Consider the following 27051-nt stretch of genomic DNA (forward strand, 5'->3'; position numbering starts at 1 on the left):
ACGAAAGTTTAACGGCTCAATTTTAGGAATTTATGTTAATGGTGGAAAAAGCCTTGAGGGTGTTTCCTCATCTGCTTGTTAAGTTTAAAGTTAGAGTGGGAGACAGGACGCTGCACCAGGCTCCAACTCAGTCTCTTAGTTAATCAAGGGAATGTTTTGAGAGTAAAGTCCAATCAACCGATCAGCGAGAGCCGTCTCCCGCTCCCTTTAAAAGTCAGGAGCACTTGCATCCTGCTGTATTGTTTATAATGGTGGATTGCACAGGTCGTTAAAGGTCTGTGAGCGTGCACATGCTCTTCAACTGCCTTTAGGTCTCTTCAGAAAAACAAAGAACCAGCGACGCCTCAGTGAGACGTTGACGGGAAAATGGTGAGACGTCCGTGTTGCTTTTGCACCAAGTATTAGAAAGAAGTTAGATGTCAATGTGTACAGGTCGGATGATTCAGAGGAGTTCCTCCTGAACCTGATCTTTATCATCTGGGTCCCTGCTTCAGCCTGAGACGGTCGTCTACATACAGATTTCATTCGAGGTTGTGAAAGAAAGTAAATCCGTTTTTTTCCAAACTTCTCATCGGTCACATAACCACGGCAGCGTGTGCATGACGCTAATGAGGCTGATGTCCTGCAGAGAGTCTTCAAAAGGGATTGCGTCAGTGACAACCTTGTTATTCAGACATCACACTGAAAACGTTAGGCGTTAAGAAAAGTCATACAACTACTTCGGAGCAAGAATTGCACAGAAACAATCTTTTCTTACCTTACGTTGCCAAGGTTTAGGAAATGACTGTCAAGGAGGCTTGGATTCTGCAGAGAAGAGAGAACGGTCATTGTCCGATAGAAGCAAAACAAATATTTCTTTATTGTACATAAGAAATCGAAACAGCAGCTTTAAAGAAAGACAGTTCTCAGCAGGGGTTTGTTATAATTCATAGATGTGACTTTCTCTACTTAAATGATTCTCTTCAAACACTCGTTAAGAACCTGAAAGGTAATAATTACTACCACATAACAATTGATTATAAAACGTATGAAGAAATGAGCTGTCGCTGGTGGCCACTTTGAATTAGAGGGTGTCAACGTTTACATTTGTAAATATATAATGTCATGAATTATGTGATGAACATAAATGTTTAGTACTAGTTCAAATACACTGTGCATGATTTGAAGGATTATTACCTTCAGCGTATTGTAAATCCACGGAGCAGAAATCTTTCCCCTCTTTCCGTCTTTGCCCCGGCTGCCAAATAATCAGCTGTCGATGGCGCCTGAGCCGCTGCCACCTCTGTGACACGCCCGGCCGCCTTTGTGCTCTTGATTTTATCAAGTTATCAGCAGCCTCCCTCTGGTCTGCACACAGTGCAATTTACCTCAATCCCCGAAAAAAGGCAAGAATGATGTTGAGGAAGGTGAAAAAAGACGGACATGGATGTAACGTGACTCCATTTAGACTCTGGCAATCAGCTCCCAGAATCAAGGCAGCAGTCGATCCCCACCCCAGGCTCTCAGCGTGTAAGACAGAGCAGGGCCTCGGTTAACAGAGGAGATCTAGCAAAGCTCACTCCACCAAGAGAGAGAAGTTTCACTCCCACTTTGAATCACAAGCTTCTAAAATTGATCTTGTTGTTCTGGTTTGTTTCTGCAGTTCTGCAAACGCTCCTCGCAGCCTCGCCAGGGAAACGTGTGCGAGTCCAGCTTTGCACACTGCAACATCACCGCCGCCGTGACGCCGTCCGGCAGCTCCAGAGGCACCGCAAAACATCACAGGTAAGACATTTCCACACGGAGACACATGCGGGTGACACGTTAACACCCTGCAGATGTCTGCTGTGATGCAAACAATAAGCAAGTTCAGCGTCCGTTCCTATAATCAGCCGGGACGCGGTGAGGAGAGAAAGTGAATTATGCACATCACGCTGCAGCCAAAGCTAATTGCTGATTTATGGAAGAATGATAGTAATTATAATTAAAGCTATAAACATGTTAATAAGCGTAAGTTCAACAGTCGTGAACACACAGGAGATGGGACACAGATAAGACGGGAAGCAAACGCACGGGAATTCATGAGCCGGCGCAAACATGGAAATTCCAGTAATATACTTTTCTCACACTGCTCAGTTGTGTGTTGTGTGTTGTGTGTCAGAGCTTCCTGGGCTTCGGCCTGTTCATCAGCAGCAACACAGACACACACACTCACCAGACAAGTGCCTACTTCAGAGGTTTGATTGACGAAGCTGCAGATTAACGACGGGTATTCAGTTTATTTATATAGTTTGTCGGAGTTGTTTCACTGTTTCCATCGTATATGCAGCAGATGAGATGTAGACCTCCGCCTCACCCAGGTGTGTGAGAAAGCTTCATTTTGGATTTAACATGAAACAAAACCTTATTTAAACCGTCTGTTGATCCAGGACGAGATGAAGAAACTCTCATTTCGACCTTTGTTCTCTTTCATCGCCGCTCGCTCACACCGGAGGGCCTCGCAGCAGGCCTGTGATTTTCTACCTCTCTCCACGAGCAACTCCACAGCAGCCGAGGGTTAATCACCAGTTTTCAAGGGAATCCAGGCGTTGTATGAAAGGAGACTTTTCCTGGATGAACCAGAAACACGATCAGACAACCTCCCAACTACAAAGTCTCTTCTCTAACCTTTTGGCCAAACTCCTGTTTCCTCCTCCTCCTCCTCCTCCTCCTCCTCCTCCTCCTCCTCGATCTGTGGATGATTTGGCAGGAGGTCCGCTGCTCTCAGCACTAACGACATTCTCATTTGGTGATCGGGATTTATTTGTTTGCAGTCGCATCAGCTTATGCATAGACTCGGGCATTATCATGAGAATAACAGACAGTGTCAGGAAACCATCGTCCAAAATAACCAAAGAGAAACAAGCCAAGGACAATTCTGTGTTTCAGAACAATCTGGTTTTATTGAGTGTCTTCCAACAAGAAGAGCTTCCGGCCTTCAGAGGAAAATCTATTCTTCAAAACTGTTAAACGTGACCGAGGTCTCCGAGCCAGGACACTGTGAGGGGGGGGGGGGGGTCCCACATCAAACTGTAGGAGCAGCAGGAAGATGTTAGAGTCACGAATCAACAGTTTTCTTAAAAACCGTTCAACCAATAACATCAAAAGTTATTATTAATGACTCTGATCGTCTCCAGAATCATTCATCTACTTTCCACTGGAGGAACTTTTGGCAGCGAACCTTCTCCCACTACGCCAACTTCCCAGCATTTAATCAGACATCGGTTCTTGACGTTTGTTACGAGTCAAATCCCTCTGTGTCCCCGTGTGTCCCGTCCCTGTCTTTACTGGAACAACACATTTTGAAGCTATAAATCTAAACAGATATCTAAATGTGGCTGACTTTATTTGATATTTTCATTAAGATCCATTAATTATTCTCAGTGTTGTGGATCTGATTGAATTCTGTCTTTTCCCATGTCTCTATTACGTTTCAAGGGAATCTGTAGTTGTTGCGTAATTCTGCTGTTGCAGATCCTGAGTTCACTACCTGCGCTCTGGGAATATTAGCTCGTCAGTCTTTACATAAATTCAGCCTGATAAATCCTTTAGGCTCATATATATTGATGCAGACATCACTTTAGAGATTTTCACAGGTCCACAGTTCTGGACTCACTCCAACACTGGCCCTGTGGAGGAGAATGAATTAAATGTAAAAGCAGCGAGACTAAATCCAGACGACGATCACGAGCAGCGATAAAAATCAACGAACACTTTACGTCTCGCCTTCGACTGAACTTGTCTCCGTCCCTTTATGGATCAGATAACGATGATGAGTCTTCGTTGATATTAACATTCAGCTTCATATATAACATCATATTCATGAGATATACATTTTACCACTTGATAACTTCTGCATGGTTTTTTATTTTATTTCCATAGAAGTGGCTCCTTGACTCAGAGCCCAGATCAGAGAACCCGGGCAGCCCATTGGTCAGCGTCCCGCAGGACCCCGCCCATATCCAGAGGACGGCTAAATCCGATGGGAGTGTCCAAGTTTTCGGGCCCCGCCTACCAACACCTGCAGGAAGTGGACTCCACCGAGAAGGAAGCTGAGGCACAAAGACGGTGAGGAGAATCTCCTGAGGGTCTGATGGTCGATTCAAGATGTTTGGTTATTAGAAGCACTTCAGTGGTTCCTTAAAGAGACAGGAGCTAAAACCAAATGCGAGACAGAGGCTGAACAGAGGAGCTGCAGCGATGGACAGTGTGAGGAAGCTGTTTACTGACCATGTTAACCGTTTACACACATTAACACGAATCCTCAACCTGAAGTATCAGACACTTTTATTCTTTCAGAATGTTTTAAGAAAAACAAGAATCATATCTGGTCCATGAATGTGAGCAAACTTTGATATTTATTTGTATTGATTGTGTTTCATAAATCTAGTCTCTTTCAGACTCTGACTCTGCAGAGAGAGTCACAGATGTTTTAGCTGTAATTACATCGTTGAGATCCTCAGCTCCTTCTTTCTTTTTATACAGGACGGTCGTGGACAAAGCTTTGGATATTTGACCAACACTCTGGATATTTTCTCTCTCCCAGGAAAAAAAAAAGAAGACAGCATTTCTTTTTTAACCTCCTTTACTCTCCCTCGTGTCTTTGTTTTCCAATCTGCTGAGCAAAGATAAAAACAAGGTCACGTCATGTTGTGGTCTGCAGCAGTGGCACCAGTTCAAAGCAAATGCTTCGTCTGGTGCTTGTGCTTTTGAGGACATGAAACCGGCTGCATGTCCTCGTCTTCCTGTCTCTCTCTCTCTCTCTCTCTCCTTCGGTCTCCATCAAATTCTGATTCTCTGCTTTTTACTGAGAGGAGGAGATCAACAATAACATCCCAGCATTCAAATGAAAAGCAGACACGGTTGCTCTGCGCTGGCAGAAGTGCATGTGCCGCAGCCAGGGGAAATGCAAATGATCAGCGGAAACGATTAGCAAGAAGATGCATTCAGTGAGAACGCCGCTGTGCTTTGACCCACTTCTTTTTTTTTTTTTTTTGGTGGGTCATGAGTCAGTGCTTTAACCACCTGGGCAGGCGAGCCTCACTTCAGGCGCTCAGGTCCCAGCAGAACCAGCTCAGGGTAAAGCTCCACATGACCTACATGCATACTAATAGAAATAAGAAGAGGAGACTCCGGTGGAGAAAGATCCCACTCCCACTGATATTTGAATCACGCGTGTGAACAGCGTGCAGGAGGTTCAGAGGGGGTGAGCACCTCTGCCTTGTGTTCTCATATTCTCTTTTGTGTGAAGCATCATTTAAACCTTCAGACTTCGGTTTTGTCCAAATGTCATTATGGACGGTGTCGGGATGCGTCTCTCCTCACCACAGCTGCTCTTGAACCACCCAAGGTCCCCTCTGGTCCAACTCACGTCTGGTTTTAACATCCGTCCTCGGAGGTCTGATCACAAGTGGTCAACTTTAGGAGCTTGTTATTGGGTCGCTCAGGACTGATGTTAATTCCTTCTGATTGCTGCAGATGTTCTTTGGCCCCTCTGGTCATTCACAGTCCCCATGAAGCCCCTTTCCAATCGGTTAAAAAAAAAAAAACTCTAGCTTTTGTCTGCAACAGGAATGGATTCAATCAGCGTTCACTTTTAGGTCAAATGACACAGACTCCTGTTTTTTAAGCAGGTTTATCTGTGTTTCAGCTGTAGACTTATTGTGGTGTAAAGGAGAGACGTGTGAGCGTCTGGTCAGAATTCTGTGAGTGTGACGTCCCGAATGAACTTCTGCTCAGAACATGTGACACAGAGACACTCCAAGCTTTTTTTTTTTTTTTTTACTCTAATGCCGCTGGAGCAGCTGTTTACATCACTTAAATAAAAAACACTCGTGCACAGATGCTGCATTAAACTCAGACATAAATTTGTTCTGCAGAAAGGCAGGAGGTCATGTTTACTCACTCACACACACTCACACACACACTCACACACACTCACGCTGACTGACTCACTGACCTACACACACCAAGTCAGTCACTTACTCACTCATTCACTCTGATGCGATGTAAGATTTCACAGAAATAGCAGATGGACGCGCAGACAACGGCATCCCTCTCCCTCGGCGTTGCCATGGAGACGTTTGACCGTGACTGCACAGAGACGGAGGCAGAGATGCGGGAACGGAAATAGAGGGAGAGACGAGAAGTTGGAATCTGTTCTGACACGGAGGCGCAGCGTTTTTAGAAATAAAGTAAAAGAAGGAACAGAAACCATCCGGCAGCGGGGCGAGGATGTGATGGAGGATTTTGCAGATAGCATGTGACAGTTTTAAAGAAAAGGTTGCCCGTTCTATTCCGCGCCTCTTCGAGAAGCCCAGTGTTATCTCAACAAAATGGCGTTGTTACGACTGTCTTAAGATAAAGCTGTCTCCAAACCGGCTGACGGAGACACTGCAGCTTTTTTTTTTTTTTTTACTAACTCACCAGTTTCTCTCTCCCTCGGTTCGTTCAGCGATAAATTACACACACGAACGCAGCTTCTGTCCACGTGTGGGCGTGCACACTCCCACAGACGTGTAAACGCTCGTGCTTTGCTTCTCTGGAACATTTCGCAGAGTTACAAGGTCACCGCATCGCATTACACGTTTCACTTCAGCAGCACACAGATGAGATCTTTTGAGAAATTATCTGCAGGGGGGACGGATTAATAAAATGACTGTTAACACATGTAGATGTAATGAGCTCCTGTAAAAGATAAGTGCCCGGTCACTTATCTTACCTCACTTGCAAACAGTGTTGGTGTAATACCCCTCCAGCTGCTCCCGCGGCGCTCCGGGCTCTACATCTGAACTCTGCTTCACAGATTCTCGCAGTCTGATTGTGTTTCAACACATCAAAAGAGAGATTTGTCTCTGAATGTTATCTTGGGAATTAGCACCCTCACATCATCCTCTCTTATCGCTCAGGGGATCCTCTCCGTGGGCCTTGCTAAATCTCTGCGGTGGTTTTCAGAGAGGTTTTTCACGTCTTGGGAGAAATACTGCGGCGATAAAACGAGGATGTGATTTCCTTTGAGTCTGAAAAAGCACCTTCTCCACCCACCCTCTATTTTCACACACACCTCGATGGAAGATTTAAGTGTGTGTGTGTGTGTGTGTGTGAGTGAGGGAACAGAAGTTGAATATTGACACGGCAGAAGCAGCCATAGACTTTGCAGAGGATTATGAATTATTACATAAAGATAATGAGACGCCGCTCGAGAACGCAGCTTGATTCAGACGCTGATAACAATGGTCAGTCTCACAGAGATTATGTCTGGGCTCCAGTAAATTGGATGAACACACAGATTTACTGTGATGTTACTTCACAGGACTCACACTCAGAGATCGGTCTTCAAATATAAAACACTGGGTCACCAAGTTTATATTTGCACTAAGCTCGAAAGATCCAGCATCGTGTGCAACAGTTGGGACGTGAGAAGACACAAGAATATAGTGATTCAAGAATCATCAGTGTTTTTAAATTCTCTGGTGTCACAGGTTCCCCATCAGACACATCATTTAAATGTCAGGGGGACGGAAACCTTGTGTTTGAAATCAGGAGGAGGAGCCGGAGCGACGTGGGCTCATCAGCTCGAGAAAACAAATACTACTCATGAAGTGGAATCACGGTGGACATAGAGTTGTGTTGTGTTCATGGATCGTCAAGCAACAAGTCAAAGTATCATCCAGGAAACTTGTTTTTGTGTCCTGGACTTGAATTACGTGTCATATATACAGTTGCCGGATATGATCTCCACCAATGACGTGATGTTTTTATCAGCGTTGGTTTGTTTGTGGAAGGGTGTGGTCCGGGAAGAGCTGGTTCTGGATCCACATATTTTTTTTATTTCACTTTCTTTGCACATTTTTTTTATATTTGTTATTGATTTCTCAAAGAATAATTCATGTTTATGGGACTAATTTGGTCCAGATCCACATGAATATCCTGATCCGGTGAATTTAAATGTGGTTTCATGAGGAGATGGATTTTTTTGCAATGTGATTTAAATGTAACTCGATGTTTTGCAGAATCAGCTGATATCAGCATCCTTCTGTCTGTTTCTGTCGGAATATGTCAGATCAGTAAAAACCACTGGTCTCACTCAAGGTCAGAATATGGAACTAATATTATTTCCCCTGTGTCTCTGGGTTGCAGCAGTGCATGTAAACTAACGTCCCTGTTTCCCTCCTCGTAATCACTTCTTCTTCTTCTTCTTGTGTGAATGCGAGTGTTCGGTTCAGTTGACCACAGGGACGTTAAGAGCTACAGAGAGACAGAATGAGCAGGACGCTCAGAGCTGAGGTTGTTCCAGAAACAGATCAGGCAACACACAGCGAGTAGACGAGCATGTTGCAGGTCGAAGGTGCGACCGAGGCCCAAACCTGTCACGACTTGAATCAGTGGAGTTATTCAATCACTGACGGAGTTTCAAACAAAGCAAACGGCCTTGACCTAAAACTGGAACTGCTTCGTTAGAATTAGCACACGTGGCGTCTGATCACAGCAGTCGTCCTTGACCGACGCCGAACGCCTTAAACTTTCAACAACACTCTTTATTTTCAGCGTGATTAGAGTCATTAAATCAATAATATAAAAAGTGAACTTGCCGTTACCTTGCACTTATATAAAGCAGCAGAGGGGTTTTTTTGGGGGGGAGTTATTTAGTGTGTGCGCAGACTGGGATATAAAGAGATGAAAGAAAGACGTCAGGCTCATCTCCTTCCCTTTCAGCATCCTCAGTCAGCCTGTGAAATGGCAAAGGGCGGAGAGCTGTCCCTGTGTGTATTCTGCCAGGGTTTCAGCGTGGGAGTTTGAAAAGACGAAGGAGTTGAAATCGGTCTGAAAGACGGAATGACTTGTCCTCTCAGTGAAGTTCTCTCCAGTTTAATAACATTTGTTCCTTCTCTTGTCTGTTTGTCTCCGTCTTGTCCGTCTCTGGTCCCTGTGTCCGTGTCCCCCCAGCTGCCAAACGCAGGCAGACGACCCGGGCGACGACCCCGGACGAGACGCCTGCCTACATATGCAAACTCCTGTTTCCATGGAGACAACGTCGCTGTCACCTTGGAGCGGTCGCTCCGAGGTACGTTCCGGCCCGTGTGCTCCCTCCGAGTACGATTCGAGTCCCGCCACCCGCAGCCTGCGGAGGCCCGGCCGCCGCCAAGGCCACTCTCCGCCTCCTCCCTTCCGCTCCTGCTCTATCCCAATCATCCCCTCCGTCCAGTGTCACCATGACAACGAGGTGTCGTGTATGCAAACCAGCGTCACTCTGGCAACCGCCTCAAAGTCTGTCCAGTGCGGAGCCACGCCCTGCAAGGCCGAGAGGAGAGGGAAGGCGGCACACGTGGAGCTGTCGTCTTCTTCCTGCTCGTCCGTCGTCGGCCCGCAGCAGGATGAGGTGGCGCTGCTGCTGGAGGAGGCGCAGGAGCAGCTCAGGGCGTTGGCGCTGGCTCACAGGAAGCAGGAGGAGGGCGGGGTCAGCGGAGTGGCGGCTGCGCCATTGGAGGCCAGAGAAACAGTTTGCTTCCTGAACCTTAACGGAGGAAGCGCTGGCGTGCTGAGCTGTAACGGACCAACGCAGACCCAGCTCCTCAGCCCCAGCCTATCACACAGAGACCTGGGCCACGCCGGCCAATGAGAGGACTCGATTTAGTACATTCACCTTCGGTTTGATAGTGTTTGACGGACTGCGGTGTTCTGCAACGGAAATGCTGAGTTGAAAAAAAAAAAATGTAATATGGAAATTCTGATGATATGCATAACGTACGGATACAAACACTTCTGGAGCGGCCGACTGACAGCGCGGGAAAAAGAGAACAAAATATTTACATGCATTTATTTACAAAACAAGAGAAACACTTAGACAAAAAGAAACCAAATAGTCTGTCAACTCCATGGTGTTTTTAATTGTAAAAAGAATATATAAATATATATAAATATATATGGATATAAATATATGGAATTCAAAAAGTGACCAAGTGCAAAGTTGAAGAACACAGGAATGATGTAACTATTTTTCTTTTTTCTTTCTTCTCCCTGTTTTGTATTAACTGTGTCACGTTTTGGTTCCGGCTCAGTTCTAACGTCCCGCCGCACATCCACGAGCCACGGGTCGGACTCCCGCCGACCTGCCGCAGAATCCAGCCGACGAGGGAGGAGCCGCCACACACGATCTCTCCGCCTCCTCTTGCCTTTTAAAAAACTTTCTACCCCGCCAAGAACGACAGAGCAGCCCGCTGCGGTCACCGACGACAGTTTGGACGGTTTACGACTCAAAACTAAAGCTCCTCCTCCTCGGCTCGAAGTGTGTGTGAGAGAGTGTGTGTGTGTGTGTGTGTGTGTGTGTGTGTGTGTGTGTGTGTGTGTGTGTGTGTGTGTGCTGGGGGAAGAGGGAGAAGAAGAACAAACCAGTGGCTCAGATTTCAGAGGACAGATTGTTAAAGACGATGATTCAAATCAATCTAGATTTTTCTTTTTTGTTACAAATGATATTTTCACACATGCGGACACACACACACTCACCTGTGCATTATTTTTCAGTCGGACGAGGAGAAGGACAGAGGAAGGACGGAGGAATAGGAAGCACCACAGGAGCTAATCAGACTTTTTTTTTTTTTTTTTTGATGTCGATGTCGTTTTTTTTCATTTTTGGTTATTAACGAACAATGCTGCTTTCTGGGGGCTGATGGGGGAGGGGAGGGGGGGGGGGGCACGTGGTTTTTGGGGATTGAAAGAAGAAATAAATGTCTCTATGTTGTATCCTATGAATCGGAAGCTTTTGAATCTGTCTGAAGCTGCAGCCAAATGTTTCTGGTGACAATAAGTTAAAAAAAAAAGAAAATGGTGACGATTCTCCGAGAGCTCTTTCTCCAAGTATCGGCTGTTTACGTCGGATGCTCGGACAAACATTTGCAGCATCCTGTCCAACGTGCATGCTGGGTAATCTGCGGCTTTTCACACACAGCCTGGTGCAACGGCTTCGAGAAACCCGGGTCAGTGTCCAACCGTAGACCGTGGGCAAAGACGGACGCCGCGGCAGCTCCCTCAAAGTGAAGCCAAATCTTAATCAGCTGCAGTGAAGGATGAAAAGAACGGAAACTACGTGTAAGACGCTCCGTGTGTTTGAACACTGAGACTTTATCAAACGCCCAAAAAATCCAAGTACATATTAAATACATTTCCTTAGAAGATGATTTATTTGGCTTCATTTCTTGAAGGAAGTGGCGACGCGTCGTCCGTCTTTATTTACAGTCGAAGCTACACAACAGTGCTTTATTTGGACACGTGCATCAAATCTGTGGTGTAATAATCCAAATCCATCCATTTCAGCAGGAGACAACATTTCATACTTTTATTTCCTACACTGTGTAATTCAAAGTTACATGAATGCTTGTACATGATGAGCTCATGGTGGATTTGTTGAAAAAGAGAAAAGGGCACAGATAGGGAGGAAACTTTGGAAAAATGAATTTGTTCAATCTGGAAACAAATATTGACATTTCTTCTTTTTTATTTTATTCATTTAAAGGACGTTTGATTTGGAAGAAAATCAGCTGATTTAATTGTAAAAGCTCGAGGCAGGAGGAGCGACTCTTGTTTCACAGCTTTTATTCTCGGTGAAATGACTGACGAGGGGCTCGGGGCTTGTTTTCAGAGCTGCACTCTGACTCCTGGATGCTTAATGTTTGTGATATGAAATAAGTCTTGCATTGAAAAACTCAAAGTCTGTGAATGTTGCTCCCAGATAAAGTCAAAGCGTTTCTTTCAGCCATGTTGTGTTCTCTACATGGTTCTCTCTCGTGTGTGTGATCAGTGCTCCCCGGCTCAGAGACGTGTGACTCGCTAATGCAACACTCCTGATAATTTCACAGTCGCTGAGATTTCACTCATCAAATCTCACAATGGTTGATCCTCGGGAACATTCACAGCTCACCTCTGCCCCCTTTCTTTTTTATTTCTTTTTATTTTATAAATGCCTAAATGGAAAGGCTAAATTTTATTCAAACGCACACTCGCACACAAAAAAACAGCCCCGAGCTTTATCTCCTTCTTTCTCCCATTTTCTATTGAAGGCTTATTTTTGCCATACTGCCACTGAACCCTGGAAAAAGGCTCTTTTCTATATGAAACTGTTGAACCACAGCAGTTTGGGTTATTTGATACTCACGTCCATGAATTCCATAATGTCCCCACCAGCACAAACACTGCTGAGTCATGGAGGTTGTTGTGTGTCTGTGCACAGACACGGTGCAAAAAAAATGTGACTTTATTTGTTTGACCGAGTGTAATCAGTGTATGAGCTTCTAAGAGATAAAAGTCTGCAAGCATTGTCTGGATTTGTTTTCTTATCCGACACGAGTCCTGAATCTCACCGTCGTCAGATTTTTGTACAAAATGTAATTTAACGTAAAATCATTTTAAAAACGTACTGTTGCGTTCACACCAAGATTTCACACAGAGGCAATGCAAAGAACTCAAAAGAAAAAGTGTTGAGGATGAAACTCACCGGAGACATGGCCCCGCCCCGCACATGGCGGCTTCTCTGGCGTTTCCACGACGCGGCGATCACCGTCACTTCAGCTCGCGGTCCTTCTCTCCTCTATTATATTTGTGGGTTGTGTTTACTCGTGTTGCTGGCGTGAGAACCACGAGTAAACAGGAAGGATGCTGCGCTCAAACTTGGATTCTCTCTTGGTGTGAACGCAGCACGAAGGCCCCGGTCACACACACACACGTGATGCATCGGTGGTGAACCTTCGCCTCGTGTTCATTTTCACTCTGCGACCCAGGAGAGGAATAAAACGCTTCCTGTGGCTTCTCAATGAAGTCATATTCACTTTGCATCATCACCTGTGTGACCGTCAGACACAGGATCGACCTCTTTAATTGACAGACCTGCAGAAGTTATTACTTCACCTTCAGACATGCAGGCTCTTCAGCACAATGTCCGTCTGAGCATCAGTAATTATACAACTGAGGAGAGGGGGGAAACTCATTTCATGCAGGCGTCTGCTCTCCGAACATCTTTAAATGGTTTTTACATGTGCCAGTAAGTGAACAGTGCTCACAGCTTCACATCCTGCTGCTTTTACTTTTATCACAGGAAGAGAAACGAGGGGACAATCTGTTGTCCTTTCTTCATTACAGTCAGACTCCACAAGGTCTACATCTGTGTGTGTGAGTGCAACCGGAGGAATCTATAGGCTTGTTTTAAATAACGCAGGTTATCAGAGCAGGAACGTGACGACGCCACTGTAGGAGAGAAGAAAGTTCAACGAGCCACTAAGTCTAGAATCAGTATTTACCCAGATCCCGTCATGCATGAGTCAGGTTTGTCTTTGTGCAGCGAGCTGTGTGTGTGTGTGCGTGTGTGTGTGTGTGTGCGTGTGTGTGTGTGTGTGTGTGTGTGTGTGTGTGTGTATGCGCGCTCTCCCTTCACTTCTCCTCCTGAAACAAAGCCACAAAGATTTATGGTCTGTGCCGCAGTTTAGCCACTTCAGCTGTCGTCAGTCAGGTGGTTCGACCTGTGTGTGTGTGTGTGTGTGTGTGTGTGTGTGGGGTGGTGTAGGTATTACTCATGTTGTGGGGACCTAACACAGTTCCATTACGGGGACTGTTCTTCTTCATGGGGACACATATCAATCAATAATATAAATTATTATATTATAATGTGAAGACGTGTTTTATGTTTAGGTTTAGTTTAAGTTAAGGCAAGTAGTAACTATGGTGTGTGTGTGTGTGTGTGTGTGTGTGTGTGTGTGTGTGTGTGTGTGTGTGTGTGTGTGTGTGTATGTGTGTGTGTGCGTGTCATGGCAGGCAGTAGAGGTTAGACCATCAGGCCAGAGAGATAAGAGCTGCAGCTCTTTACATCCAGACCAGGCAGCTGCCAGTTCACTATTGTTGAGCCCAGATACGATGAACCTTTGTGAGCGTGTGTGTGTGTGTGTGATTCGTGCATGTTCTTCACTTGTGTGTGTGTGCGTGCTTGTTAACATCTCTCTCTCTACCGTTCTCTCCTCCTCACACAAACCGCTGCAGCCTGGACGGCTACAAAACAAACAGCCATGATGCAACGACGCTTTGATTTGAAAGATGGTTTGAACTGACTCAAGTCAGAGGCAGGTGGAAAGAGCCAGAGACAGTGAGGGGGGGGGGGCAACCTGCAGCAACCCGGAGAAGTTCCTGAATCAGTTGGACGGGACATGAGACAGATCCCTGTGATGTAACGTCCGACTGAGTCCACGTGTCCGCAGGAGTCCCAGAGAGCGAGTTGGCGTGTTGATGGACCCCAGAAGAATTCAAACACCCGACAGCGACGACGAAGCTGAAATCATGACGACCGGAGCGAAGTGTTCATGTGAGTGTTGCTGGGGTTTTTTTTTTTTCTCCGTGTCTTTTATTTGTAGTCGTTCACTTCAGCTTGTTCACCGAGGTCACAGTTTATCTGCTTTAACAAAAAACCTTCCAACTCTCGGAGCTGATCCTTTCCAGCGTCGGATTGAAAGGCTTTCGATTCGAGTTGTTGCGGCGGATGTTTTCCTGCAGTAAACTTTTTTCTGGAAAAGAAAACACAAATCCTAACGACCACAAACGGGCACAGATGAGGAGTTCTTCATCCAGGTCCAACTCTTCTCTCGTTTCTTTTAATTTGCAGGATCCACCAGGAGCGAGTGCATTTGCACATTTAGAGCTAATCGTCGCACGGGTTCAGAGTTCAGCTGCACATAATGAGGGGTTGCAGGGTACCATGTTTAAATGAGAGTGTGTGTGTGTGTGTGTGTGAAGTGGGTCAGCGTACACAGTTTCCTGTCATCTACAGGAGCCACAGTTTTTATTTCCTATAGTCAACGAATGGTCGAGTGTTTTTATCAGAATAAACGCTGAGCAGAGACGGTTCTGTTCTTCTCCACGTGACGAAGGAAAGTTTCTCCGGTTTCTGCAGCTGCAAAACATTTCAAGATTGACTTTGTTGTGTTGGAAAAAAACGCGAGACGAGCGAGAAGCTCACATCAGAGGAAGCAGCCATGTTGGGATCCGGATGATCGTGAGCCGCAAGTGAAACATGACAGACACAAATCAGTCTTGTCTCCGCACCATGAGCAGCAGTTCACAGAGATCCGTCTCACACGCTGACGTCTCGTGACACGTTTCTGCTCACGTCAAATCAAAACCTCCTTTTTAACTCAACCAGGCTTAAAGCAGCCAAAACCTCAAATAACCTTATTGGTTCCTTTTTTATTTAGGATGATGATGAATGTGGACACACACACACACACACACACACACACACACACACACACACACACACACACACACATACACAGGTCTGCTGCATCGTATTCCTACAGGCAGAGGTCAGAGTTCACGGAAGGAAAAAGAAGAAGTTGGTGAGTAAACATGAATCACACATGATGCAGACGACAGGTTCTTCTGTCCCAGGATTCATTGTGCAGCAGTGACAACGCTAAGAAACTAGCTATGCTAACATCTCAAAGTATCTGACGATGGAACAGAGCGAGTGGGAGCAGCTGATTTATCTGCTGACCCTTCCTCTCCGTCTTCCTCTCACTCAGGAACAAGCGCTCAACTTTTGTTTGTTGAGTTGACGTTTGATTTGAAATGTGATCGTTGGATCGTTTCTTACAGAATTAGAAGATGTACAACTTCAATAAGGGGAGAAATGATTTTCACTTCATCGGAATCAAATGAGAAAAACCGTTGACGAAGCAACACTGAACCACAGATGGGTGAATTTCTTAACGTCAGCAGAATCTCATGTTTCTCTGTCACTATTTTTGATTGAATTAATCACAGCAATTTACATATAAAGTGATATTCAGATCAGCACGTTTACCCCAGAAGGCTTCACCCCGTTCACCAAGGTTGTGCTGAAGCAGGCTGATTGTGTTTTGTGAGCAGAATAAGAAAAAGTCTGATTCCTCCTCTGAAAGCTTTGTCGTTCTTATAATTCCCGTAAAGGTGAGTTCAGCTTCCTGTGGTCGCAGATCCCGTGCGTCCGCAACGAAAGAAAAGAAACAGAGCTCGGCTAAAGTCTGATCAGGGATTTTAAATCTAAGAGGCTACTTCCTGTTGGTTCGCCCTAAAATTCAAACAAGAGCAAATTACTAATCAGCTTCCTGTTTGTCAGCGTAGTTGCGACACTGGCCCCTCCTCCTCTGGCCTCAGTCTGAGCGTCAGGTTTTTAAATCGCTGCAGGAACAGTTTGACGTTATCTGGTTTGCTGGAAACGTCACACAATCAATGCACATTTTTATTAAAGCTGATCCGTGATCAAACTCAGTTCCTTCCTCACGTTACCTGGTGTCAGTGAACTGCAACATCCAGGCTGGGACTTGGTGACGATGTCAAACTGTCCTCGTCAAAAAAAAACGTCTTTTTACCTGGGATGTTGCAGGAGCAACGTAAAACCTCCGTTTTAATGCACCTTCTGTTTTTGCCGCACGACGCCGCAGCTCCCACCGTCAGACACATCCGTCATTCAAGAAGCGCCGCAGCACAAAGTGGGTATTACAAAGAATTGCACAAATTCAATATCTTACAATCGTTCGCAAGGATACAGCCGTTATCTTCATATTGCACAGGAACAGGGTTGTATGTATTTTTAATACCTTTACCTTTATTTTCCTCTTGTGCAAATATAGAATTATTCTTAGTTCTTCCATGAAGGTTATGTTTTCTGATGCATTTCTTTGTTAATAGTTGCAGCAGGATCCAGAGAAGTGATTAGTTTTTTTAACAAATTGGCCGATCAGCCTTTTTGATTCTTCTTCTTCTTCTCTGTGTGTTATTCATTATTTCCTGTTGTTTGTGAATACATGATCTAATGCTGTCATTTCACTCCCTCCTCCCCTCCTCTTCCCCTCCTCCCCTCCTCCCCTCTGCTATATAAACCTGCCCTTTTCCCCCCCGCTCTGTTTTTCACCTTGCCTTCCTTCTCTGGACTTTGCCTCGGTCTGACCCTTTGTGCTTTTGTTTGCTTGGACATTTGTAACCCAGATATTTTAAAGTACAAACTCTGCAGCAACCCTTTTGCGTACAAACTTTTGCACGTCTCTCCTGCAGTCGTACCCTCGGGTCTTGTTCCTGAGAACTGTGACACTGTTATGATGCTGTAAATTAATGTTGTATAATTACCACTGCATCCCTGCCTGCTGCAGAGGAGCAAACGATAAAACACAGGGAAAAGGTTTTGTGTTGTTCAGAACACTGTGAGAGTGGAAATCGGTCCTCGGGGGGAAAGCCACACTCTGACTGCAGAGGATGATGGAGTCCGTGAAACAACAGAAAGTGACCTCACAGCGAGGCGTGATCCGAACCACTTGAGTCCGCGGTAACAAATCACCGTTCAGGACATTAAGTCGAATTCCATGGTCTACGGTGCAAAATGGCCCCTGGAGACCGAAAGTGTTGGAGAAGCAGCAAAGAGAAGAGACGTGTGCAGAGCTGAAAGGAGGACGGCTTCTGTGCAGAGCTGGAAAACCTGACGCACATTCCTAATGCTGCGCTCGTTATGAATAAAATATTACCCACCAGGAGAAGTTTGGAGATATTGTGATCGCTGGAGGCCGCATCCATAGTTTTTATATTTTATTTTTCGAAAACGTGTTCGAAATGGGACGAACCAGGAGCTGAGTGCGATGAATGATTGATCACACACTTTGACCATCTGTTCCAAAGAGCGTTTCTTTTGGTGGCGCTTAATTGGAAAAACATCCAGAGGGCAGGACGGGATCTTCATGGGAGATCCAGGATTCTTCTTCTTCTCAGAGGGGGAGAAACTTCAAGATAAAAAAAGTACGGTTTAATAAGTTAATAAATAAATAGAGACGGACAGGATCTATATTCTGCAAAGCTGTTTTTACTCCATTTGTTCAATCTACACCAAAGACTGAAAGATTTTACTGAAGCCAATTAAAGTTCAGTGACTGTAATAACTCAAAAGTCAACTTATTTTTTTCTTTCGATTGATTTTATGTTTCATAAAAAACATGGCAGCCTCCGTAGAGACGACCTGCTCTCCATGTAAGTCTAAAGTATTAAAATATAAAGTATTAAAATATAAAGTATTAAAATATAAAGTATTAAAATATAAAGGGCTCATTCTAGGGTGAAGAAAACAATTTGTACAATTTAGATGAAAACATCACATCGATTATTTTATATTAAATTTCTGTCACTAACTTTTCACCTAAATCTTAAACACGGAACCTTTTAAATAATGAATCCTCTCTGATTTTCGCAGCATTTTCTTTTTATTATAAAAAACTATATTTAACACTTGAAGATAATTATCAGAGCTGTTCACTGCATCTAAAGTTTCTCTACTCATGAGTGAGAATCTATTCAAAGCTCTTCAGCAGCGCTGCAGTTTCACAGCATTGAAGCGGAGCGTCGTCTTTACAGACTTTTTCATTTCTGCTTCCAGCTTCTATAGAGTCTGTTCATCTAATGTGTGCAGTGAAAATAACAGCGACAGGTAATAATGAGGATTTCCTCTCTTCAGCGTCCCTCTCCCTGCTCACTGAAGTATCTTCTCCTGATGTTCTGAAATGCTAAACAGACCTAAAACCCCAAATCAGCCTCAGACACCTTTTTAAAAACACCAGGACGGAGGAACCTGCATTATTTTTGATCCATCAGATTTATCTATCGACCAACAGATTGGATTCGATTGTTCAGTTCCCAGGTGTGAGCTCGTGTATGGATGAGATGAAGGATAAGAAACTGACATCACGCCTTACGAGAACGTGGAGCCTGTTCTCCTCACAGTAAAGTTAATGTTGTGTGTTTTTGTGTTTGTGTCTAATCGTGGAGGCCAGAGACTTGGAGAAGTGGAATCACATAAATCACAGTAATCTGCTCCTGCACAGACGTTCGTCCTCCGCAGGTAAAGAATTATCTTACTGCTCCGACCACGGCAGAGCCGCTTTACCGTCGTGGTTTCTGGGGAAATACCGGGCGGTCCCCAACTCTGAATCCTTTTTTTTTTTTTTTTTCTCTTCCCCAGAAACACGACGGTGATGTCCTCACGTCTGACCGTGGCATCTCTCTCACTTGTCACTGCTCTGCACTGATGACATCAGTTCTCTCCAGGGGCCCACTCTCAGCTCGGGGCCCGAGGGCAATCATCTGCTTTTTCCCTTCCCCGTTGAGAGACGCCTCCGATTCAACCAAAGCTGCAGCCTGCAGGCCCGGTCCGTCACTTCCAGTTGTCTGAGCTGCCTTCCTGTTTTTAGACGCACAGTTTTCGTATTGCGTGGTTGCATTAATTAAATTCTAGTTTTCTAATTCCCAAAATTAAAGAGAGGTTCCGTGTGAAATTAGGTTTTTGGCAACAAACTCTCACTTTTTAATAGTTGGTTTTTTTTTTGTGGGGGGGGGGGGGGGGGGGGGGGTGAAACGTGTCTGGTTTTAGAAAAATGGAAATCTTTCTAAATTGCTCACTTGACAGTTTCCATGACGGATACATATTCTCCCCATTTCCCTGCGTATGATTCATTTTCATCTTCATATATTACTTTCATGGAAATGACCAGGAACAAGACATTACTGTCACTAACACATGAAGTATAAGTCTATTTAGCCTATTTGTGTCTTTTAATCTTCCCTTCGTTTAGAAATCCAGACATTTTATTCGCCGCCCCCCCCCACCCCGCAGCCTCCCCCGACGCCAGGAAAGCTATTTGAAGTTGCAACTTGCAAAGAAGCGATTCATTTTAGTCATTAAATCAAATGCGCATTATCTCGCAGTGCCCAAACAAACATTAATCATCGGGCATAATCTCGACAGGTAATCTCCTCTCCCCTCTCGAACTTGCCTGTGAAAGTGATAAATAAATATATTTACAGCGCCCATTCAGGAGAGAGGAGGCATCCTTGCAAAATGATGTCATTAGCGCTGAACGATAGCTCCCACTACCGCTGTTTCTGTTGAAAAAACAAGTCGCTGCGTTCAATAGGCTGTAGCTCAAGATCCAAATCAATAATAATATTCTTGGGCGAGTGAGTCTAATGGTTGGAGAATCCCATCACCTACCAGACGCCTTCAGGCAGCCGGCACTGTGGTGTGCTACCGCTAAGAAAATCACTTCATCAACTTTCCTGAGGGTTTGCTGACACACACACACACACACACAGATTTAGTTTGTGCGAGTCCAAACAACCGCTCATTATTTTGATATCATTCATGGAAAAAGGATCAGGAACGGATCCATATCACTGACTCTGGTTTCCAAGGAGATTGAAATAATCCTTGACAATGACAGTTTAGACTTTGCAGCCTGTGCTCATTGAGAGATGAAGAGGAGACGGAGGCGTCTCTCCTGGATTTCTTCCGCTCCGTGTCTCTCATGACGCCGGCTAATGAGACTACTGTGAAACGGAAGAAATTTCAAAACCGTACTTTGAAAAGAAACTTATCTTAAATCCTTGGCAGCTTGGCGATATTACAAACAACATTAAAAAAAACTCTTTTTAAAACTCCAGGAATAAGTTTACCATGATGAGACACGAGACACGGTCTGATCATGTTGATTGAACTGAAGTCGTCCACCCGTCGACCTGTTCTTCTGTCCAGCGTGGGTTTGATGAGCTGACGACAGCTTCTTTAGTTGTGTCCACGTTCAGCCGGCCGTCGTGCGAAGTGAGAGACGCAGCGTTGACGAGCTGTGACAGAGTCACCGTCATTGAGTTTCCACGTATCGCAGTAAGTGGTGCAGGGTGAAGGGCTGCCACAGTCGTTTGTCGAGACGCTGTTAAGTTGAATGATACGCTCGACCTTGTTTATTCATGTGGGCAAATTACAAACTCCACAACCCTTCAAATAATGAATGAATCCTGGAAAATAAAAAATTCAGACACCTTGACTTTCTGCACATTTTAATTTAACCTGTGGTGCTTTGAATTATGAGAAGCCTCTTTGCTTGGATTTACTTTGAGATGTGACAGAAACCTGGCAGATTGAATTGATTGGACACAGTTTAGAAAGTTGATCACGATTCACATCCACGTCGGTACAAAAACTAAACAATGTGCCGTGTCTCACTGACTGAAGTATGGAAACGTGCTGTGTACTATCAGGCCGCAAATTTGTGCAAATGGCGCCTGTGAGAGAAGAACACGTGACGGAGGCTGTATGTAGTTTCCATGTTGCATGAAGTTTATGTCAGTTAAGCAGCCAGCAAACATTTTGGCAGGTGACGATGATTGTGCATCCCGGTTTCTAGTAAGTGTGAGTGCAATGTCTGAAGTTTCAGATTTAAAAAAACAGACAGGAAGTCCGAGGAACTCTCCGTAGACCCACATGACATAATTGTGGCGAGACAAGGATCGGGGGAAGGGTTACGGAACCACTTTTGAAAGACTGTCCCCAGGAGCACGTTGTCCTCGATTGCTATTAAATAGAAAAAGTTTGAAAACTCCGAGACTTTTTCTGGAGTGAGCCGGCCTTTGTGGTGGGGGGGGGAGTAAAAGGTATATGACAAGCTGCTGGGCCAGACAGTGTTTAATGACTCTGAGACCATGAGGAAAAAATCCTCTGGTCTGAGGAGACAGTAACTGAACTGTCCGGGCAGAGCGCCAAACACTGTCTGGCAAACACGAAGCACTACTCATCACCCGGCTAATACCGTCCCTGCAGTGGAGCGCGGTGGCGGCGGTGGCGGCGGTGGCGGTGGCGGCGGCGGCGGCGGTGGCGGCGGCGGTGGCGGCGGCGGTGGCGGCGGTGGCGGCGGCGGCGGCATCACGCAGAGGGACAGGCAGACTGGTACCGTCCAGCAGGAAAACCTCCACAAGGGTGCACGCCACCAGAGACAATAGCCCGAAGCGTTTGACCAAGACAATGCTGGAGAGGCGTCCAAGACTGCGCCTGAGTGCAGCCAGAGCCCAGACTTCAACCCTGGTCAACATCTGTGGAGCGACCTCGAGATGGCAGGTCAGACGCTGCCTCTTCAGTCTGATGGCGGTTTAGAGGATCTGCCAAAAGGAAAAGGGATAAACTGCTCGACTCCAGGTGTGTGAAGCTCGTAGAGACTTTAAGGAAGGAGACTGAAAACTGTAATCACCTCGACAATGTGCTGCATTTAGGGTCTGAATCAGTGAAGTGCATTTCTGCTCCAAGTCCCAAATTACAAACATCAACAGACTTCAGTTCCCTAAAAACACTTTTAGGAATTAGTTCCTTTGGAAATTGGAGATTGAGTCATTCCTCGCTGTGGCCAAACTTTAACGAGTTGTTTGTTTTCCCATCACTGTCCATCAAGTTTCATGGAAATCCTTCAATCACACAAACGTCCTCGGACGAGTTGAACTCATCAGAACTTCCTCATGATGGATTATTACATATTACAGAACGATGAGCAGCTTTATCAATTTAAAATCAAATCTACACCATATGATAGAGTCTAAAATCCTCCTGCAGCCACTGTAATAGATTCAGTCGCCGATTACCTTCCTCTCCTGAAGGCTCGATACCCCCACACACCGGTCACAGTGTTCCCACGGTAACAGGAACATTCCCTGAACAAAACAAAGCAAGGTTGTAAGAAAATGTCGAACTTAAGGAAGCAGGGGTTTTTTTCTTACATTGTCAGATTGTCCTCATACGCCGGACTTTCAGGCCTATTCACCTTTTTTCTTTTGTCCCGGAAATCTCAGCTAGAAAAGGAGACATTATCTTCTGCACCAGATTCGTTTTGATTTGAAGTGCGTGCGGCGTGCGGCGAGCCAAAAGGTTTAAAGCTGCTCCGCAGATACTATAGCTTTGTTGCTAGGCGATGGCTGGAACTGCCGGTGAGGCAATGAGGACAACCAGGACCGTCTCATTCTTTCAGATCGGAGACCGGCTCCTCTGCAGGAAGTGGCCGCTGAATTGAGACACAGCTGTTGTTTTGTTTTCAGGTTGTCCGACTCATCCTTGTGAACACGATATCTCAAAAACACCTCGAGGGAATTTCGTCAAATTTGGTACAAAAGTTCACTTGGTCTGATGGATGAACTGATTCGATTTCAGGGGCCAAAGGTCGCAGTACCCTCGTTTAAGAAAGATGTGTGTAGATTGAACTGCTCTGGTCGAAGGAGGCGTAAAGTTCAATCACAAGTCAAACAGTTTTTATCAATTAGACAATAAGATCATTGTTCTGAGGCAGGAAAGAGGAATGACTAATAACAGTCGCTCAGTTTTTCTCCATCAGGAATATTGTCTCAGGATTAATGGATCATCATCTAATCTATTTGCGTGAGTGATTTATCCGCAGGAGTTTCTCAGTTTCAGTGAGTGCATCTTCCTTTGGGGAGAAGTTTATAATAAACCAATGCATCAAAAGTGACTTTTTTTTCCCAGTGCTACGAAGCCGTTGGCCCTCAAGAAAATTTCCGTCCTGATTTATTGTGATTTGTTTTGTGAGATTCAGGAAGATTCTTTTCTTTGGTTTTTAAAATAAATTAAGTGTCTGCTTCACGGATTTTTCCCTTTTTTTTAAATAACAAAATCAAACTCAAGGTTCAACCTGCTCGCAGCCCAACATGTCACTTGTTTCCTCTTTTCTGCGGCTCCACACGAAGCCTCTGCTCCGACAGTGACGCTGTGACTGACTGAGTCTGCAGGGATCTTAGTGGATTAGCATCGTGACCTCTTGTGTGTCTTTGATTCCTCTCCGCTCGCTTCTACTTCCTCCTCACAGATCATCGATCTCCTCCCCCGTTCCCTCCCCTCCCGCCGCCTCCTCTCCCCACATCCTCCACTCACCTCACTTGAATATCGTCCCTGGCCTCCACTTCTCCGTCACGTGTTGAATCGCTCAGGGACGAGTGGAGCTTCTCTGCAGCTTATAAAACCTCATAAAACACCATTTCTCATAAAGAGGAAGACACGGTTTCCGTTTGCTGCAGCCGCCACAGGGAGGATTTAAAAACACACCAGAACACCAGACTAATAACGCTCGGAAGACATTTTGTCATGGGCCAGGATGTTCAAAAGAACGCTGGGAAATCCTAAATCATTGCAAGAAAGTTGGGGTTGATGGGGCATAAGGAGAAAAATCAATGTTTGCTATTACAGGGCTGGTTGAAGAGATGTAATTTGCACCAAGAGGCAAAAACATGACAGTCTGATTTAAAACGGGAGAAAACAAAGAAGCGAAGAAAGTGTTTAGCCGAGCCACGTACTGTACATAAAGGAGAAACTCTGCTGCAGGCCGAGTTCTGACAGAGAGAAAAAAGTTTTCATGGCACAAACACAATATCACTTGTCGTTGTTTCATTCTCTCACTTTCTTCACTTTCAGTTTCTCTCTTTTCTTTTCAAGAAGCTTGTTTCTCTCTGTAGCGTCGTCCTGAAGTTTGTCCCCCGGCTGAAGTTACTCAGATTGAATTTCACAATTGATAAATATATTTGTTCGTACATAGAAAACTTCCACATTTCAGGGATTCGAGTTCGTTTCACAGTTTATTTAACCCTTGAAATCCTGTGATGTGAGTTATATCTTAAGTAAAGTAAGTAAGTAAATGCTGTGACATATATTTGCAGTAATTAGAGATATTAGGCCTTGAATAAAAAAAAAAACTTTGAGAATGAAGTCATGCTGCATCTGATCACAAACAAATCAGTGAAACTGTCAACAACAAACAACAATTTCAAAATCAGAGCTGGAAACTATAGAATCTATAATTCTCTGGTTGATGTAAACTGTGGACACTTTCTTTCCTCTGACGTTAGAAATGATGAGACGTTTGCTCTGCGTCGTTCTGCACTTGGCCTGAGGAACAAACAGCCTGAGGAGTTTGAACTGTCTCACTGGAGATCCTGAGACTTAATGATGTGGACTGAGATAAAGATTCTTTCCGTCAGGCAGAACGGAAGATGTTTGTCGTTAACACTTTACGTTACAGAATATTAATTCTAAACACACAACACTGTTTGATTTCTTAAAATATAAGATTCAATTTAAATACGTCGCTTTTGGACATAATTAATAATCACTTTTACTATTTACAAGGCTCACGAAGTATAAGATAAGATAAGATGGACTTTATTAATCCTGAGGGAACCTTGTGCCGAGCTGCTCCAAGATTACAGCAACACAACATACAACAGTTTACAAAAGAATAAAACAAAACAGTGTTCAATAATTAAGAAGTATTTAAGTTTACAAAGTGGTAAAGTAGTGATGCTCATGATAATATGATGAAGAAATATAGAAGTGATGATATGATGCTACACATGACGTAGATCTGATATTTGATGATGAATAACTTTTTTACTTTGGTTGACGATAGCAGAAGAAAACACACGTTTGATTCACGTTGTTGTTCACGAGAAACGACAGTGACCACACACGTCCAGACACAATTGCTTGGGTCAGCTCTCAGGATGTGTTGTAACAGCAGCGAGATGTCGCCGAGCCGTGATGACTTTGTTTCCTCTATCTGCCTGTGCGTGTGTTTTTTCTCTTGTGGTATCATTAGGACGTCCAGACAGAGGCGGGAGACGTTGGAGGAGGCAGAGACGTCAGTGACAGCTCCGCGGTGCCAACGGCTCCTGTGGCGTAAACATGCCAGAGAGACGCTCCGTCAACGCGCCGGACGGGCGACAGGAGACGTCTACGTTAAAGACGAGGACTGTCACTGCCCGGGAGGCCTCGGCGTGGAAAAGACTGGTGCGATCCGCTGAGTCGGCGGTGTGACATCAGAGTCCAACCTGAGAACGTTTGCAGGGCGACGATGAGCAGGACGATCTCAGACCAGCGGCCGTGAGCCAAACAGCTTTTCGGTATTTGCAGAATATTAAAGTTTACAAATGACATATTGATTTTTAATATTCTGAAGAACAATAAAATGCATCATCACACTGTCTTGCTGCTGTAATTGGATTTTTTTTTTTTTTTCCACATCACCCAAAAAGTAGAAAGACTGGATGATGTTGTTGCTGAGTAAACGAGAACAACCGTGAAGTTTGGTGACATGTTCGTACAATTATACGAATGTTTGTGATGTTTTTGACTGAATCCAACAACATGACATTTTAATTAGATTCTATTTTTCATGTTCACCTGTTTGTTGGTTTGTCAACAGGAAACAGATTTCAACCAGACGTCCTCCGTCCTGTCTCCTGCATCCGAGGCACCTGGTTATCTTTGCAGCGGCAGACGAGATATCGCGGTGAGTCCGGCCCAATCCTTCTCATCCCTTTAAATCTTCCTGTGTTTAAAATCTGCGCCTGCGGAAACTGCTCGGTACAAACTGGAATTAAAGTGCTCCACTGCTCCGGCGTGACGAAACGAGAGGGAAAATGTGAACGATGTGAGGACAAGCAGGGATTGCTTTTCTTTCCGCCGTGGTTCGGCAGTTAGCTGCAGAAGACAGCACATTTAATATTATGGTTCATAATACTGGCGCGCACAAGTCCTGGAAATGATTGACCGTGGAGCAGTCAGTATTTTAAAGCAGTAAACTCTTCCACACCGTGCACCGCAGAAGTTCAGCAGCCGTTAATCTTCACCTGCCTCTGGGATCACCTGTCAGCGCGGCGCTCGGGCTCTTTTCATGCAGCGTGTCAGTGACAGCAAACAGGTTCGAATTGCATTTTGAGGAATAGAATGGAAACACCAACACACGTCCGCCGGCTGAACCGCAGAAGAGACTCTCGCCATGCTGCGGCTAATCCTTGACACCGAAGCTCTGAATGGAGATCCACGCTGAGGAGGAACGTTTTGTTGCCCGGAAACCACAGAATGGTCAATTGTGAAAATGGTTACACACACACACACACACACACACACAAGTGTATCTGGAGGAGCTGCGAACAAAAGTGAACTCTGGGACTCGACCTCTGCAGGAGTCACGTTCTCTGCACACGTCACTTTATTATGACTCACTGCACGCGGCAGCTTAAAGTGGTCAAATGGAACAATTATACAAACTGTAATATATCAAGTTGACTTGTGAGCTTATGTTACTACAACAAAGTTCAACGTGGCCTTGGTCCGTCTCTGCCTCAACTTCAAACCACGACGAAGAGAAAACCCGGTCAGCTGTT

General features: G+C 45.0%; 1 protein-coding gene across 1 annotated transcript in view; it reads left to right on the forward strand.

The window, feature by feature from the left end:
- The window catches only part of LOC109645506 (pro-neuregulin-3, membrane-bound isoform), a 265942-nt gene extending 256159 nt beyond the window's left edge, over positions 1-9783 (forward strand). Inside the window, exons 7-9 of the mRNA XM_069538704.1 lie at positions 1643-1764; positions 3901-4086; positions 8965-9783. Of these exons, the coding sequence (XP_069394805.1) occupies positions 1643-1764; positions 3901-4086; positions 8965-9637 (981 nt within the window). The 3' untranslated portion in view covers positions 9638-9783. The remainder of the gene's footprint in view (positions 1-1642; positions 1765-3900; positions 4087-8964) is intronic.
- The last annotated feature ends 17268 nt before the right edge of the window (positions 9784-27051 follow it).

Source organism: Paralichthys olivaceus, chromosome 14 (assembly GCF_024713975.1).
Source record: "Paralichthys olivaceus isolate ysfri-2021 chromosome 14, ASM2471397v2, whole genome shotgun sequence".
In the NCBI taxonomy this organism is placed as follows: domain Eukaryota; kingdom Metazoa; phylum Chordata; class Actinopteri; order Pleuronectiformes; family Paralichthyidae; genus Paralichthys; species Paralichthys olivaceus.